General features: G+C 43.5%; 1 protein-coding gene across 1 annotated transcript in view; it reads right to left on the reverse strand.

The window, feature by feature from the left end:
* Positions 1–17,752, reverse strand: part of ogdhl (oxoglutarate dehydrogenase L) — a gene marked incomplete at its 5' end in the record, with an annotated part of 74,849 nt that overhangs the window by 24,266 nt on the left and 32,831 nt on the right. The window contains 5 exons of the mRNA XM_080740458.1: positions 4,136–4,286; positions 9,961–10,089; positions 11,636–11,738; positions 14,587–14,739; positions 16,587–16,766. Of these exons, the coding sequence (XP_080596584.1) occupies positions 4,136–4,286; positions 9,961–10,089; positions 11,636–11,738; positions 14,587–14,739; positions 16,587–16,766 (716 nt within the window). The remainder of the gene's footprint in view (positions 1–4,135; positions 4,287–9,960; positions 10,090–11,635; positions 11,739–14,586; positions 14,740–16,586; positions 16,767–17,752) is intronic.

Consider the following 17,752-nt stretch of genomic DNA (forward strand, 5'->3'; position numbering starts at 1 on the left):
ACCGGACAAAGCCAGATATTGGAGCTTAGCTGAGCCACTGCTCAAAAGGTTCAGGTTGGGGTTAAGGTTAGGACGAGGCATTTAGATCAGGGGTCATCCGCCTTGTGGTGGAAATTCTGTTTTTGACACAGACATACAAAATGAACGCACATTAATATTACCAGAAACACATAAAGAGCTATAGCTAAACATGTTCAGAGAATAAATGTTTTACTCACCTTCATATGCCCTGTTCATGCTTCTAATGCTTCCAATTACATCACAATGTGGAATTAAAGTAAACATATTTATTCTAAAGGTGGATGATGATGTTAGAGCCTGCTGGACCAGATCGGAACATGATACTGGTATCATGTTTGTTTTTTTCTTGTTTTTTTCTCTCTCATGTTTTAAAGGGTATGCCTACATACAGTATATGAATCCTGCTAGTTTGGGGTTGAATTTGATGGGTGGGAGTGGCTAGCTTTGGAAGAGAAATTGTCTGGACTGTATGGATAGATGTTTTGTTTTGTCTTGTTTGTTTAATGCAATGTTATGTAATGTAACATCTGTGCCATAAGGACCCCCTCTAAAATGAGACGATTCATCTCAAGGGGTTTCATCCTTCCGATAAAGGTACTATATATAGCCCTGAATGACCATAACATGTCTGTAAACAGAGATATGGTGGTCTTAGCAGATAAAACGTTTGAGAACCACTGATACTAGTTGGACACAAAATGTGCCATAGTGTTGTAGTGAATATGTGTCATACATATCGTCGTTGTCCGGTGGAAAACGTGTTTCTCCAAGTTTCAAATGTGTACGTTCTTTTGCAAAGTAAAGCCCTGCTTCATCATACAAGGCCGTCGCACAAAAGTAGTGAAAACAGCAGATCTACAAGCACACAACGCCTCGCGGTGCGAGGCGTTGTGTGCTTGTAGATCGGCTGTTTTCACTAGCTTAGTTCATTTTTAAAATGAAAAATGCAAAAAGAACGGTTTTGGACATACAAGGTTTTCACCCGACAACGACGATATTCTGAAGCAGTCCTGGAGACTAGTCATTGACTCATTGGGTAATATGATCAAAATAAGAACATTATAATGGTGTCATGTGTGTAAAACTGAAAATCTAAAGTTTGCCACATGTAGACAAAGCCAAGTCTTTGTCACGGACATATCTGTATGTGTACGGACATATTGCTGACCCTTGGGTAAATGAAATAAAATGCACACTAAATGTCCTCGCAAGCATAGTAATACAAAAGAGTGACAGTGTGGACCGAAGTTCTCAGCCCAACCCCAGAGAACGGTAGTACCGTAAAAAACAAATAAAACGAACGAATGGCGACGCCGAAACGCAGAGGCGTTGCAGATCCTCGCTTGAATGCGTTCCCGGGCAGCACTTCTCTTCCTCAAATGAAAAAATAAATAAAATGGAAAAAAAACCTCTGAGGTGTTTTATGGGAAAGCGTGTTTATTGCTTCTGTCAGGGAAAAAAATAACATAGAGGAGAGCACTTCTGGCGGACGAATGGATGACGCTGGTATAAATGCGAGGCGAGCCCAGCCCGTAACTGGTTTGTTGAGTGTGATATACGGGCTGAGTGCTAAGTGGACTGCATCACTGGAGACTTACTGGCTACTGGTGGAGAACTGATATGGGACAGGTGAGACAGATACAGGGAGGGGGGACGGGGACGGGGGGGACACTTAGCACCATGTGGCCGTCACTATATTCCCAGCGGACTGTGAGAGCTTCATCCTCTAATAATATTCATATTAGGATTATTGAATGCTTTAACCAGTGAAAGATAGCAGATATACAAGCTCACAGCGCGGCACCGAGTGCGAGTGTGAGCTTGTAGATCTGCTATTTTTGAAAAAGTCGTGAAAATGTGCGCAAATCTTTGAATATTATGTATTTTCAAAGCGAACGTTTGTAACTAAAAATTTGCTTCTGGGTGGTCCCTGGAACTAGATATTTTGAGATGGGGGTCCGTGGCCAAATAAATATCATTTCAAATGAAAAGGATTGAGAACCACTGACACAGTTAGTCTCTCAAGAACAGACTAACTGAGCTCCAGTTAAGTGAAAAGGACCTTTTCTTTGACGATGGCTGGCCCGATTGCTGACACAGAAACATAGGTTTTTCAAAAAATCTTAGAAGGATTCAAAAGACACTTATAGAATCGGGTCAAAATTCTAATTTTCACGATTTTTCAAAAATAGCAGATCTACAAGCTTGCAGTGAGCTTGTATATCTGCTATTTTTCAATAGTTAAAGTTATACTATGTAACTTTTTTTATAAAACATATCTTAAAATTGTCCTAACTATTAAATCGCTAAAGTTTTAGAACCCCCACTCCGTTAATTTCAGCCCCAAAAGCCTTTTCTTTATATGTTTTCTACTTAGCCGTGACAGGGGCTGGATTTCCCGTCAAAATGACGTCATCTGCATCATCCGTATACGTTGTGTATATGTTGGCCAATCACATTGCAGATCATACACACATGATACACTACCGGCCAATCACAGTGCATCTTGCGTCTCTTCAGGAAATAGCTTGCTTCAACAGCTTTGTTTACGCTGGTCTATAAGTCTAGCCTGTAACTCCCCAACGCCGGTCCGCAGAGGGTCACGAGACACCTCCACGGATGCGTGGCGAGGCGGGCGAGCCGGCGAGGCGGACGCGGTGGTCTGAAGGCCCGGTCCGCGGCGAAAAACGGCCGAAAAAAGCAGACGCGACTGTGGTTTGCTATAACGCTACTGACCACAAGTTGAGCAACTTACACAGTATAGCTTTAAAGCATAAAATAATGATACACAATATAGTGTACCCGTTCTAAATGGGTTAAATCTCCTCATCTCTATCTGTTGTAAGACCATGTTCACACTGGCAACCCTGATTAGATTTTTGGCCTGTCCAGATCGGAATCGTGTTCGTATTGATCAAGTCAGAAACAGAACAGAAAGAGAAAAAAAAGAAAGAAAGAAAGAAAGAAAGAAAGAAAGAAAGAAAGAAAGAAAGAAAGCAATACCATGGATTTTTCAGACAGATTTGAACCACGTTCCTAGGTGGTTTGAAACCCACTCGGTTCACTTTCACTTCCATCATTGGGTCAGTTTAGAGCAATGGTTTTTAAACACTTTTGTTCAATATAGTTTTTTTTTAAGTATTTTCTGTCATTTCTGATTCATGTTTATTGATGACTCAGAGAGTAGCACAGCAGCGAGATGAATGACGTCAAGTCGTCAAAGCCATTATTTCCCATCCGGGAAGAAGAGGATTAAGTAAGTAGGCCTAAGTATCATCATCATCATCATCATCATCATCATCATCATGACGATGAAATACGATTAAATGTAACTTCTAAAGATGCATCTCCTTCTGGACACAAGGACACTGAAGACTGATACATACAGCTTACACTCAAGCCTCACCACAGCGACCAACGCAGACAGGTTGATGACGTCAATCTGAACAGACTACAGAGCTCATGTGTACTGACGGCCGGGCTACACCAGAAAACGCTGTCTATCTGTGCGTGTGCGAAAAGCCCCTGGCTACACCAAGGAGGGAGTATATGTGCGGGAGACCAGGGAGTTTGTGGACTAAACGCATACGCGCGCACAAAAAATGGAACCGCTCCTATTTTTACAGCATGCGTATCCAGGGCTCGCACTATCCGTGAGCCTGGTGTAGCCGATATCATTGATATATTTTGGATCTTTCCACAACACGCATACGTGCGCACGCCCCGCGTACGCACTGACGCGCGTGAAAAAGCTTGGTGTAGCCCAGCCGTGAAACTAACCCTAACCTCAGTAAGACTATGCCTAAACCTAACCTTAACCCTAAACTCTGTAAGACTATGCCTAAACCTAACCTTAACCCTAAACTCTGTAAGACTATGCCTAAACCTAACCTTAACCCTCAACTCAGTAAAACTATGCCTAAACCTAACCTTAACCCTAAACTCTGTAAGACTATGCCTAAACCTAACCGTAAACCCTAAACTCAGTAAGACTATGCCTAAACCTAACCTTAACCCTAAACTCTGTAAGACTATGCCTAAACCTAACCTTAACCCTAACCTCAGTAGTGTGTCTCTGCTCGGTGTTTGTGCATGGTTCACACAGTGCCCTCACCTGAAGGTCCCTCTCTCCACGTCCTGGCCGCTGAGTCGCACGTGGATCCCGTCCCTCAGCAGCGATCCGAACGCCATGTACTCCCCCAGAGCCCAGTCCATCTGCCGCTGTTTCACCATGTCCGCCCGGCCGCGCAGGATGCGAGAGACGCCTGGAGGACATGCAGAGAATGCAGAGAATTTTAGAGAGGCAGGGGCTGACATTTCTAATGCTTGATTTCTACACAGAGAGGGCAATTCTTTCGACATAAGATGCTGCATTCAAGTTCAGGTGAGTTTGGACAAGGCATTTCTCTTGAATGCTTGCCTTTACGTGTGGCATGGAAAAAGGGGCATTTGCATTTCTTTCACCATAGTAAAAACTGAATTCATGGACTGGAGAGGGCACTTTTCACAGACGGATAAAAGGGCAGGGGCTCAAGCCCCCTTTGATGTCTATGTGTGCAAGTGCCTAACGCACACGCACATGCAAGCACACGAACACGAACACGCAGTTAAATTATAGATTATGTTTGTCTTACTTCCTTTGTGGGGACATCAAAAGAATACATTTTCTAAGAATAAACGACGGCAAGAGCATCAACTGCATCTAACCCTAAAACAAAATCCCTATTAGTCAGGTCCACTATGTATTTTTGTTGGATTTTTGTGGAGATTAGTAAAACTATACATTTCTGGAATCTTCAGAGCATGGGGAATCCAAAAATCTTTGTTTGCATTTGCAATGAAACCTGCAAAGCCGCCATTTTGGACGTTCAAAATGGCCGACATAAAATATATAATTTGTGCTATCTTGGCTTCTAGACAACCTAGAAACCTAATTAAACATGCCAATCCTATGTTTACTGAGTAAATGATGGGTGTAAAATTTCCGGACCCCCACGCCCTTTCTGGGGGTTATCTATTTTGGGACCTCCCAGAACAGTACGCCAGCCATGTCTAATTATCATAATATTAGAGTTTTGTAGGTTTTAAAACATCCTGAGTTCATTCATTAGACTTTTAAAGCAGCCAGAATAACCGTTCTGACTTTTGGTTGGGGTCTTTCCTCACCTGGGACCCCCCAGACAGACCCCTGAGCCTATCTCAGTAATCGCTCTGCTCCTACTCCAGAACAATGTTAAATTAGATCATAATTGAAGCATAAAAGTTGTTGTAGCTGGGCTCTGAAAACAAAAATGAGTAAGCAAAATACAAGGGGTCTTCCTCAGGGGGTCCGGGACCCCTGGGGGGTCCTCAGAGTTACTACCAAATCTTGATGGGAAAGGATTTTCTTTATTACATTTGAAACTTTATTTATGTATCCTGGGATTATGTATCGTACTTTGATGATTTATTAGTATTCTCAGTATTATTTATACAATTTTTGTGTTAGACAGTTATGGTTGACAGGTGTTATTGCAGGGATTAAGGTATTGCAACTTCTCACTTTGGGTGTGCAGACTAAAATGTCCATTTATTGCACTGCACTCACACTGACAACACAACACAACACACACACACACACACACACACACACACACACACACACACACACACACACACACACACACACACACACACACACACACACACACACACACACACACACACACACACACACACGCACACACCTCTTTGTTAATCGTCACCCCAAAACCCTCACCCTATCCTCTTAAAGAGCTCATGGTCAATTATGACCAAAGAGATTCACTGCAATACTGTACATGTCCTCCCTAATTGTGTTGACAGTCTCCACCATAGCATTTGCAGGGAGGAGTGCAGCCTGCTTTGCAGCCAAATTTGATGGGCTCAAGTACTGCCTTTGGAGCAGGGAGGGCAAGACACCTGACTGGAACATAACCTCCACTCTCTAAATGCCATCTATGTCCTTCGATTGATCGAAGCTTGGGGCTAATTTGTCAGGTATGACAAAGTAGGCATCATAATACAATACCTTCATCAAGGGACATGATTTTGTGGAAGTGCATACACATGAAGAGGCTGATACCCTGATTCCTCATCAAGTCCTTGCCTCTGCGGCTTATGGTGCTTTGCAAGACATATGTGTTTGGTCACCCGACACCGATGTCCTCCACCAATGGAAATAGATATATTCAAGCAAATTCAAGTTATTGGATGTCACAAATGTCAAGGGTTCCTTGGCCTACACAATTTTTCTGGTGCTGGCTGGGGAAGAGCATTTGTTGGAATCTCCAAAAAGACATGGGTCAATGCCTACTTGAAGCCTGATGATGATGACCAAGTCAAGCTTCCATCAACATTGCAGTCATTGGAGCATTTTGCATGCCATGTTTACAGTTCAAAAGGTCCAACAACCCTGCGATTACTCAGATGGGAACTATTTCTGTCAAATAACTTTGAGGGTGAGATGCTACCTCCAACTCGTGCTGCACTGCTACCACATATCCTCCGTGCCAACTACGTCACAATGCGGGATAAATCATACCTGACAAATTGCCCTGAGCTTCCACCAATCGAAGAAAATAGATGGAATTCAGTGTTCCAGTCAGGTGTCTTGCCCTCCCTGCTCCAAAGGCAGTACTTGAGCTCATTAAATATGGCTGCAAAGCAGGTTGTAAGGGACGGTGCAGCTGCTCAAATAACCTGCCTTTCACTCCATGGTGAAGACTGTGTCAACACTATTAGGTTGGACATTGAAGATGACAATGATGAAGACAATAGATCCTGCATGTCTGAAATGACTGCATTGTAGTGAATCTTTTTGGGCATAATTGACCATGGGCTCTTTAAGAGGATAGGGTGAGGGTTTTGAGGTGACAATAACAAAGAGGTGTGTGTGTGTGTGTGTGTGTGTGTGTGTGTGTGTGTGTGTGTGTGTGTGTGTGTGTGTGTGTGTGTGTGTGTGTGTGTGTGTGTGTGTGTGTGTTGTGCTGTCAGTGTGAGAGAAGTGTAATAAATGGGCACGTTGTTCTGCACTCTCAAAGTGAGAAGTTGCAATACCTTCATTATGTCAAATTCTGGGTCTGGCCCTTGCCCTTCCCCTGTTCTACCACACTTTGCTCGCGCCCTCCCCTCCTGTGAACCTGATTGTCAATCTGAACTCCTCCCGGCTTCACAGCTCTGAGCTGTTGCCGGATGACTACCTAGTTGTCCATAAAAGGGATTTGGTTCCCCTGGTATCACAGGGATCTCCATATATGGGCATAAAGGGGTTTTGGTTCCCCTGACATCACAGTGATGTCAGAGCGGAATGTCAGAGTGTGAGAGTCAATCAACAAAAAAGCGTTACCCGTCCAGATAGACAGACAGATACGGTCAAGATGTGACGGTTCTGATAGTAAACTGCGACCTATGATCGCAAACTCCGACCTATGGTCGCAATAAACCCAGGATACAAAAAACATTCAAAGTTTCAGTTTCAAATGTTAAAAAAAAGATCCCATCAAGATTTGGCGGGCCCCCTGTAGTAACTCTGAGGACCCAGCAGGGGTCCCGGACCCTCTGTGGAAGACCCCTGGTATTTACTACTACACATTTTTGTTTTCAGAGCCCAGCTACAACAACTTTTATGCTTCAATTATGATCTAATTTAACATTGTTCTGGAGCAGTAGCAGAGCGATTAATGAGATAGGCTCAGGGGTCTGTCTAGGGGGTCCCAGGTGAGGAAAGACCCCAACCAAAAGTCAGAAGGGTTATTCTGGCTGCTTTAAAAGTCTGATGAATGAACTCAGGATGTTGTAAAACCTACAAAACTCTAATATTATGACAATCAGACATTAACTGGCTGGTGTACTGTTCTGGGAGGTCCCAAAATAGATAACCCCCAGAAAGGGGGTGGGGGTCCCGAACATTTTACATCCATCATTCATTCATTCGATTCCTTGACCCAGAAAACATAGGATTAGCATGTTTAATTAAGTTTCTAGGTTGTCTAGAAGCCAAGATAGCACAAATTATGTATTTTATGTCGGCCATTTTGAACGTCCAAAATGGCGGCTTTGCAGGTGTCTGTGCAAATGCAAACAAAGATTTTTGGATTCCCCATGTTCTGAAGATTCCAAAAATGTATAGTTTTACAAATCTCCAAAAAATTCCAACAAATAAACCTTTATTAACATAGTGAACCTGACTATATTATCGATACAAGCTGAAGGGAGAGACGAGGGGCGACTAATATGAGAAGTGACGGTTTTGGATGCATGAGAACACACAGAGAGAGATGGGAAACGTACAGTACGTATAAAAAGCAATGGGCCGCTATGCTCTAGCCTATTGTAATTAAAAACATCTGTGGCGCTCCAAACGGCTACGGAGAGAGTCGCGCCAGCTGTGTGGCACAGACACCTGCCACGGCGGAGCGATGGCTTCACAGGTGAGGCGCTTTTATCGACTCCCCGAAGATCATCGCCGCAAGAAATATTACGTCTACGCACGGCAATTCAAGAAAACATCGTCTTCCGTCGGGGGTGGAAACCTCATAATATGTCCAGAACTGTAACCGATTCAAGAGATAGCAAAGGGAGCAGATCTCCAAGCTCGAAATCTGGAGGTAAGAGGTTTCTGACCGACAGCAATGACGTCGTCACTGTCGGGCAGAAACCTTGTATCTCCAAGTTTCAAATTTGTACGTTTTTTCGCGAAGTAAAGCCTTGCTTCATCAGACAAGGCTGTCGCACAAAAGTAGTGAAAACAGCAGATCTTGTAGATCGGCTGTTTTCACTAGTTTAGTTCATTCTTTTACATGATAAAAACAAACGGTTTTGGACATACTGTACAAGGTTTCCACCCAACAACGACAATATACAGTCCTTAAAAAAAACAAAAAAAAAAAAAGAGTCAAGTGTCCCTGATCATTCTCCCCTGTAATTGTCTGTAATGCGGTATGACATTGTACGTCACTCTGCTATGGTAACCAGGCAGGTTAGGTTCATTTTCACGAAGGTGATGGAAAGTGAAAGTGAGCACAGTGACGTCTTAGAGCTTGTATGTCCCCGATTTTGCCATGTGACGTCGTTCGACAGAACATGAATTAGGCATTATGCTCTTCTATCTACAGTACACCTATACAAATATGATTCATAGTCTATGAATCATATCTTCTTCTTCTTTCGTGTATCATCGTCTTTGATGATTGGTTGCAATCATAGATGCACATCTCAATGTCACTAAAAACTAAGCTTCAGATCTCCCCAAAACAAACTGATTGCGACCATAGGTCGCAGTTCAGTAGCAGAACCGTCACATCTTCACCGTATCTGTCTGGGTAACACTTGTCTTTTATTGTTGATTGACAGTCACGCTCTGACATCATGCTCTGACATCAATGTGATGTCAGGGGAACAACACTAACAGAATTCCTTCTATGCCCATATATGGAGATCCCTGATGTCATCAATGTTAAGCCCATATCTATATAGGTTAGAAAAGCGACCTCGCTTCCCAAAAATGGAAAGGTTCTCATTACACTGCGGAGATAAGTACCATCCCACTGACCAGGGTGGAACTATGGGACAGTCTTTTTTGCAGGTCTTTCAGTCCGAGTGTATCAAAAAAGCACCTTGGATAGGGTGGAGACAACCTCCCGTTGGCAGGTTAACATTCACCAGGTTAGCATTCACCAACGTCGGCATTATAGCATTTCACCAGGTTAGCCTTCACCAGCATTAGTTTTACTGAGGTTAGGGTTAGGGTTAAGGTTAGGTTTAGGTGTATCTCCGTCCCCCCCGACCTTCGTCATCTCCGCACAGCCAATCACAAGCTTCCGCTGCCTTAACCGGGTTGCTTTTTTGATACACTCGGACTGAAAGACCAGCAAAAAACACTCTCCCGTGCAACTATACAGTAATTATCATCACACTGACCAGGGTGGATCTTGAAGTCGTCCAGAGGAACAGAGCTGGCGGTCTGACCGATGTGCTGCAGGACCTCCTCGTCCAGGCCGGTGGGAGGACAGCTCATGCTCTTTGGCTCGCCCTGCGCTGTGAAGAATTCTACAGAGAAAGGAGAGGAGATTGTTTGATGCGCGAAGTGCTGCGCTTTGAGCTTGTAGATCTGCTACTTTCTGAATTAGAATGCTAGATAGTAACAGTTTTGGACATACGCGACAGGAATAATACAAAAAACTATGTATCAAGTGATAAAAACTTGAAACCGTTGCACTGCATGTGGGGTTTCAAGCCAGTCCCTGGTTAGGCCTTTCTATGCAAATATCTACCTTGTTTAAAAAAAATAACCCAATTACAAAAAGCACATGTACTGTATGAAGCTCTAATCTAAACTACTAAAAGCAATAACATTCCCATTACACAATAGATCCTTCAGTTCATTTAATGCTGAGAGTGTACAGTACCAGGCACGTGCACATAGACATCAAAGGGGGCTTGAGCCCCTGCCCTTTTACCCATCAGTAAAAAGTGCCCTCTCCAGACCATGAATGCAGTTTTTACTATGGTGAAAGAAATGCAAATGCCCCCTTTCCATGCCATACCTGGAGGCAGCATTCAAGAGAATTGACTCTCCTGAACTTGAATGCAGCATAATTATGTTGAAAGAATTGCCCTTTTGCTTTTGAAATCCATACACGACATCTCTTGTTTTGACTTGATTATGGTTCATGCATGTGTGGTATAACGCACCGAAAATAGCTCACAACACGAGCTTGGAGGTCTGCTATTATCGATATTTCCACCAAATGCCCTTTTAGAAATGTCAGCCTCTGCCTCTCTAACATTCTCTGCACGTCCCTGTACGGTACAAATGTAACAAAAGGGATTTGGTCACATTTGTACACGCTCATAAATTAACACGGAGGATTCTCCTGTGATATCAATCCAAAAACACAGAAGAGCATAATAAAAGTATGTTTATACTAATGTGATATGTTTAAAGTTGGAGTAGAGGGAGGGAAGCCGGCCAGGGAGGGTGATATTTGTCACTACACATACTCCTACGGGCTGGGGGCGGCACCTGTCAGCAGGGAGTCTTGGGCGGAAGGTGTAGGACGGAGGCTCTATGTCCTAGAACAGGGGTCTTCAACGTTTTCAGGGCAAGGACCCATTTAGTTGAGAGAGAGATGAAGCAGGGACCCCCACAACTTTTTCATATTTTCCATATAGTTTCATTGTTTGACAGCACAATCATCAGTGTATTTTGTATTCATGTCAATTTGTGTTTCCAGATATTTAACCACTTGAACCGTCAATTAAACTTGACATTCTTTTTCCCCTCTACACCAAACCTCTTTGCCGAAAATAGCCGATCTACAAGCAGCGCGAGGCGTTGAGAGCTTGTAGATCTGCTATTTTTGGCTAAAGTTCTCAGAATATGGACGCTAGGATTCAAGTGGTTAATATAAAAAAGGAGTTAAACGTTTAAAAGTATGTATCGCACAAAGATTTGGAGGACCCCCTGTAGTAACTCTAAGGACCCCCTAGGGGTCCTGGAGAAGACCCTTGTCCTAGAACAAAACAACAAAATTGGGGCGAAAAAGGGGTAAAAAGCAAAATAATAAAATAAACAGTGTGAATAGATGTGTACCTGGCCAGGGGGAGTCTAGCCAGCGACGGATGTCCAGAATCTTCTCGTCCTTGGAGCGCCTGTACGCCTCCTCACAGATCTTATCATATTTTGCAACTTCTTCCTGCAACCAAAATGAACATTGTATGATGAGAACAATAGATTCATTATGGCCACACCGGTGTACCGGTCAGCAGACATCGACTTGTGTCAGGTATATCATTTTAGGGGTCCTTCACATGAAAAAGTTTGAGCACCACTGACATAAAAACATAGGGTTTTCAAAAAAACTCAGGAGGATTTGAAATATTCAAAGATTTTCAAAAATAGCAGATCTACAAGCTCGCAGCGCGGCACTCGGTGTCGCTTTGTGAGAATGTATATCTGCTATTTTTCAATAGTCAATGCACAAAATAATGTGTAATAATGCGTTCCCAGTTCCCCCTATGAAGAACATTCATGGGGGGCCCACAGTGAATCCTTGTACCCAGGGCACAGAATTTGGTGCGACACCCCTGAGCTCATTACAGCTGCTGAGTGGAAGTTGGGTGTTGCTAACAAGTTGATTTGCTACCTGGCTAGTTTGCGAAAGGCACAGCTAGAAAGTCAATAAATAACGGCCCCATCATTATCTGTTTCCGACATAACAATAACAGTATAACTCTGTCAACCGCCATATCGCACTGTGTTAGAGCTATACTGTAGCTACTGTAAACATCCACGTAAATACAACAGCATTGGTTGCTGGCAACTCTTTGATTTGATCCAAATCTGGCATCCTTGCAACTGAAAAAAAAAAAAAAAAAAAAAAAAAAAACCTCAATATGATCAGTAGGCAGATTTTTTTGGCCTGAAAGGTTAATAGATACCTATGTCCTCCCGCAAAGGAAATTCAGTATTATCAGCCCAACCCAGCTGATTCGCTGCCGACAAGGAGCGTGTGAGCAATTAGGGGATAAGAGTCTTGCTCAGGGACACACATCGACATTGCTACCCTGGCCTGGAACCGAACCTGGGACAACCAGGGGCTCTGGTTCCCCAGGCGGGCTCCCTAACCCTTCAGCTATGCCGCTCCAGGCGGGCTCCCGGCGGGCTCCCTAACCCTTCAGCTATGCCGCTCCAGGCGGGCTCCCTAACCCTTCAGCTATGCCGCTAGGTTCCATTGCCTATCGGCCAGCCAATGCAAGATAAACTGATACAGCCAAACCTTCTACTGTGTGTGTGTGTGTGTGTGTGTGTGTGTGTGTGTGTGTGTGTGTGTGTGTGTGTGTGTGTGTGTGTGTGTGTGTGTGTGTGAGAAAGGTATAGCAATAGACAAAGCCAAATTAAAGCCAGAGAGAGAGAGAGAGAGAGAGAGAGAGAGAGAGAGAGAGAGAGAGAGAGAGAGAGAGAGAGAGAGAGAGAGATAAGAGAGAGAGATAAGAGAGAGAGAGAGAGAGAGAGAGAGAGAGAGAGAAAACAACTGAGATAGTGAAGGTTGTAAAAAACATTGAGGAGGAGGGTGTGAGAAGTATGTAGTCTGCAGAAAACAGTGACGGTTCTGCCTCTGTGCTTTACTCATTGTTTATGGTTTGTCGTTGTCGTTGTTTTTTAGTTTTTTTTTTTCTTCACAAGAGTAAAAACAAGCAGACCTCCCGATGACAAAAAGCCACGTTCGTCACTGTGCCAATGCTGCATGCTGTGTGAGGCATTTCTCCACCCTCGCCTCCATAAAACAAACAGCCATGGATGGATGTCATGGCGCGCAGTTGCAGTTTTTTTTTTTCCGGGGACGGAGAGCTTTTTGAATGATGTCACCGTCGAGCGACCACCGGAAACCTGAGGACTATTTCAACTTTCGCCATGAAGAAGAAGCCATATAATATGAAGGACTGCTGGGAACTCCTGGCACTAAATTGAACCTCGACTCGCAGGGACCGCTGCCTCGAGAAATACCAGGGGGATAAAGCTGATATTTAAATGTGATTTATTAATGCACAAAGCGTGGCAGACAGTGATAGCAAATAAAACCAGTCCACAGTGGTGGGGAAAAAAGTGTAGAATGACTCTGCTACAAGTGAAAGTCTGGAATTCAAATTTTACTTGAGTAAAAGTATGAACGTTTTGGCGTCAAAATGTACCAAGTATATAATAGCCAAGGTACTGTATAAAATAGGGCTAAAGTGGTTTAAGTGTGTTTTATAATATAATTTATATCTGCAAAGTAAATAGTAACTAAAGGTTTCAAATAAATGTAGTGGAGTAAAAGTCCAATATTTGGATCCAAGATGTAGCGGAGTAGATGTGAAAGCATTGGACATTGGAAATACTCAAGTAAAGTACAAATAGCTCAAAATTGTACTTAAGTACATTATTTAAGTAAATGTACTTACTTTGCACCACTGTCAGTCCATACAGACTGATGGATAGGTTTTGATGATCAGTTTGTGTACCATGTTGAGATGACATTTCCGTGCCATATCAAAACTTGTTTCTTCTCATCTATTTTGTTCTGCCTTATCAGTCTAAGAGTCAACAAGTTGCTGACATTTCACATAAACTCTCTTTACCCTTAGTTAGATAGCTGGCAGTGTGGGGCGAGGAGAATGTTTTGGACTCTCTTAACAACAACAAGATAACACCATCACATCAGCAACTCATTCTTGGGCTCAATTCTAGGTCCATTACTGTTTTCCATTTACATGCTCCCTCTTGGTCACATAATACGTAAACACAATATCCATTTTCATTGTTATGCAGACGACACACAGTTATACATCCCCCTCAAGCCCAGTAACACCAGCAATGACCCACATCCTCAACCTAGGTGACTCAGATACACTTGGAATAATAAAATACATGAAAAATAGAACATTTTGAATTTTATGGTGTGGCCCCTTTAAAATATCTATCACGGATACTGTAGCAGCAGGTGCTACCGTATCATGAATGTATCTTCTGGATCAAACGCGGCTAAATAACCCTCAGCCCACCTCAAACTCCTGCAGTGTCACCACTCCCTCGGCGATGAGCTTGTCCGAGTACTTCTTCAGCACGTGCTCCTGCTGGCGGATGCGCTTGTACATGAGGGGCTGCGTGAACATGGGCTCGTCCATCTCGTTGTGGCCGAAGCGTCTGTAACACACCTGTTACACACGACGCGCACACTTTTAGTACAAACGCCAGAAACAAAACCACACCACACCACAAACAAATGACACTCACTGACTCCAGCCACGTGATCGGGATCATCGTTTTGGCAAAACGGCGTGGCGAGCCCTAATCAACATACGACTAGTGACGGCGTAATTTGTCATGTAAATAGAGATTAGCGACCAAAGAAACAATCAATCCATAAAATAGCAAATATCATTTGTAGAGATGGAGATGGAAGAATGTGTTAATTATGGCCTTAACCCTGCAAGACCCGAATTAATTTCTACTTGCAAACATTTTTTTTCAACCTTTCAGATGGTGTTGTAGGAGTACTTTGGAGAGGAAAATGTAATATTAAAAATAAAAATCATAAATCATAATTCATGCTCTAATTTACATTTGGGGGATATCTTTCACAATAATAACATATGTACTAGACATTCTAAGGATCACAAAAAAAATATTACAGGCATTTTACTTATGTTTTTGTGAGGAATAGCTTCAGTGTAAAAGTGAGATGTTGTTCGTCCAGACTCTGGACTCCAGAGATCTTGAACTTGTGTGAATGTCAGCCTCTGTGGGGGGTATTCTTATGCAAATACCGTGGCCAATGGCATTGTAATACTAAACAATAGGATCCAATGGTGATGTTAAGGTGAACAAAGAACAGGAAAACAAATGATTTAAAATATAATTGTTGCCAAAAAGCATCGCTGGGCCTTGCAGGGTTAACAGGGATCATCACACAGGGTGATACAAGATATTCCTCATGCTTCTGGAAACACTGGAGGCAATGTTTAAATGTTTTTAATTGATCTAGGCTTTATGTAGTGATTACCCAGGCTATCTCGGTGTTGTTGTCTGTTTTTATATGGACCAATTGTGTCTGAAATAAAGTGTATCTATCAATAAAGAAGCCTCAAGAAGTGATACAAGGAATGAGGAGTGCTAGGGTGCGTTAGAGAAAGGAGGGAGAAGAGTCTAGGACGTTTGGGGCAGTAGTAGTCTCGCGTGGCCAGACGGTTGCCTCCGCGATTTGGTCAAATGCTCCCAGCATACAGTCTGGCAAAGCAGAAAGATAAAAATGAGTGCGAGATGAAAGCGGAAGTGAAGCCCCCACGTCACTTCCGTTTCAGTCTCACATCGCACACATTTATCATTACCCAAATAAAAATCATATAAGCATGTTTAGCTTGCTGCTTAGCCGAAATGACATTTTAAAATATATTTTCTTGAACGGTAATGCCCGTTTCCATTACTCGCCGTTCGGGAGCTGCTGTTCCAGACTCTATATAGCATTCAGAGATTGTGGAATAGTTGTCTGGCTACGCGAGACTAGGGCAGTAGCTACTAGCCAGGGTGCGTTAGGGAACAGAGGGAGAAGAGTCTAGGAGGTTTGGGGCGGTAGCTACTAGCCAGGGTGCGTTAGGGAACAGAGGGAGAAGAGTCTAGGAGGTTTGGGGCGGTAGCTACTCGCCAGGGTGCGTTAGGGAACAGAGGGAGAAGAGTCTAGGAGGTTTGGGGCGGTAGCTACTAGCCAGGGTGCGTTAGGGAACAGAGGGAGAAGAGTCTAGGAGGTTTGGGGCGGTAGCTACTCGCCAGGGTGCGTTAGGGAACAGAGGGAGAAGAGTCTAGGAGGTTTGGGGCGGTAGCTACTCGCCAGGGCGCGTTAGGGAACAGAGGGAGAAGAGTCTAGGACGTTTGGGGCAGTAGCTACTCGCCAGGGTGCGTTAGGGAACAGAGGGAGAAGAGTCTAGGACGTTTGGGGCGGTAGCTACTCGCCAGGGCGCGTTAGGGAAGGGGAGGGGGAGCCAGACAGACGTCCTCTATGACCCACCAGGTCGATGACGACGTCCTTGTTGAAGGTGCTCCTCCACTCGGCGGCCACGCGGCACACGTACATGACCGCCTCGGGGTCGTCGGCGTTCACGTGGAAGATGGGCGCGTTGACCACCTTGGCCACGTCGGTGGGGTACGAGGAGGAGCGTGCCACGCGCGGGTCCGTCGTGAAGCCGATCTGATCGAGGACGGAACCGTCGTGAGCAATCAGTTCAACAAGGCACCGATTAACAGTTCTGTTAAAGGGACATTTCACTTTCAAACATGTTTGGTGTCATTTCATCTTTTTTAAGTTTAGATATTTGACATTCATTTTACCACGCACCCCTTCCTATACAAACCCACTGCAACTTCGAACTCCATTTCAACCATGTTAAAGTCATCGAAAACACCCGTCCTTGGTTCTGGTGGTGACTGATGTTGTCCTTCTGTTTTTTATATATAATGTTTTTGGAAAATGAAAAAAGTAATTGAAAAAACACCCCTCACGTATTAGAAGGACAATATCTGTCATCAGAACCAAGGACGGGTGTTTTCTAAAAATTTAAATCAAGTATCAAGTGAATCAGGTAACTTAAAAACTGTCTGGGGTGCTCTCAAAAGCCTGAGTACGAGTAGACGATAAAATGTCACCATGCTTGAACGTTAATGTCACTCAGTGATTCTCAACCTTTTCTTCATTTGAAGGAGCCCTTGTTTGATATGCGTTTGTTAGGGCCACAACCCGCATTTGATACAGCTTTTATTTTATGTATTTATTATCCCTGCATGGGACTCCAATGTACATGGTAAAATCCTCCGGGCTAATTTAATGGGTCTATTCGGATCCATGTGTACAATTCCAGTTACAGACAACGTATAAGGGTCCCGATGTTGAGAGGAAGCAGTGTATTAACGCATACAAAAGGATTCAACTATTTCATTTATTTAGGCATTATGGCAGATGAGATGACTCATATTCATATAATATCGCCGTTGTCGGGTGAAAACCTTGTATGTCCAAAACCGTTCGTTTTGCATTTATCATTTTAAAAATTATTTAAACTAGTGAAAACAGCTGATCTACAAACACACAACGCCTCGCACCGCGAGGTGTTGTGTGCTTGTAGATCGTCTGTTTTCACTACTTTTGTGCGACGTCCTTGTATGATGAAGCAGGGCTTT

Source organism: Nannobrachium achirus (assembly GCF_963921795.1).
Source record: "Nannobrachium achirus genome assembly, chromosome: 13".
Lineage (NCBI taxonomy): Eukaryota > Metazoa > Chordata > Actinopteri > Myctophiformes > Myctophidae > Nannobrachium > Nannobrachium achirus.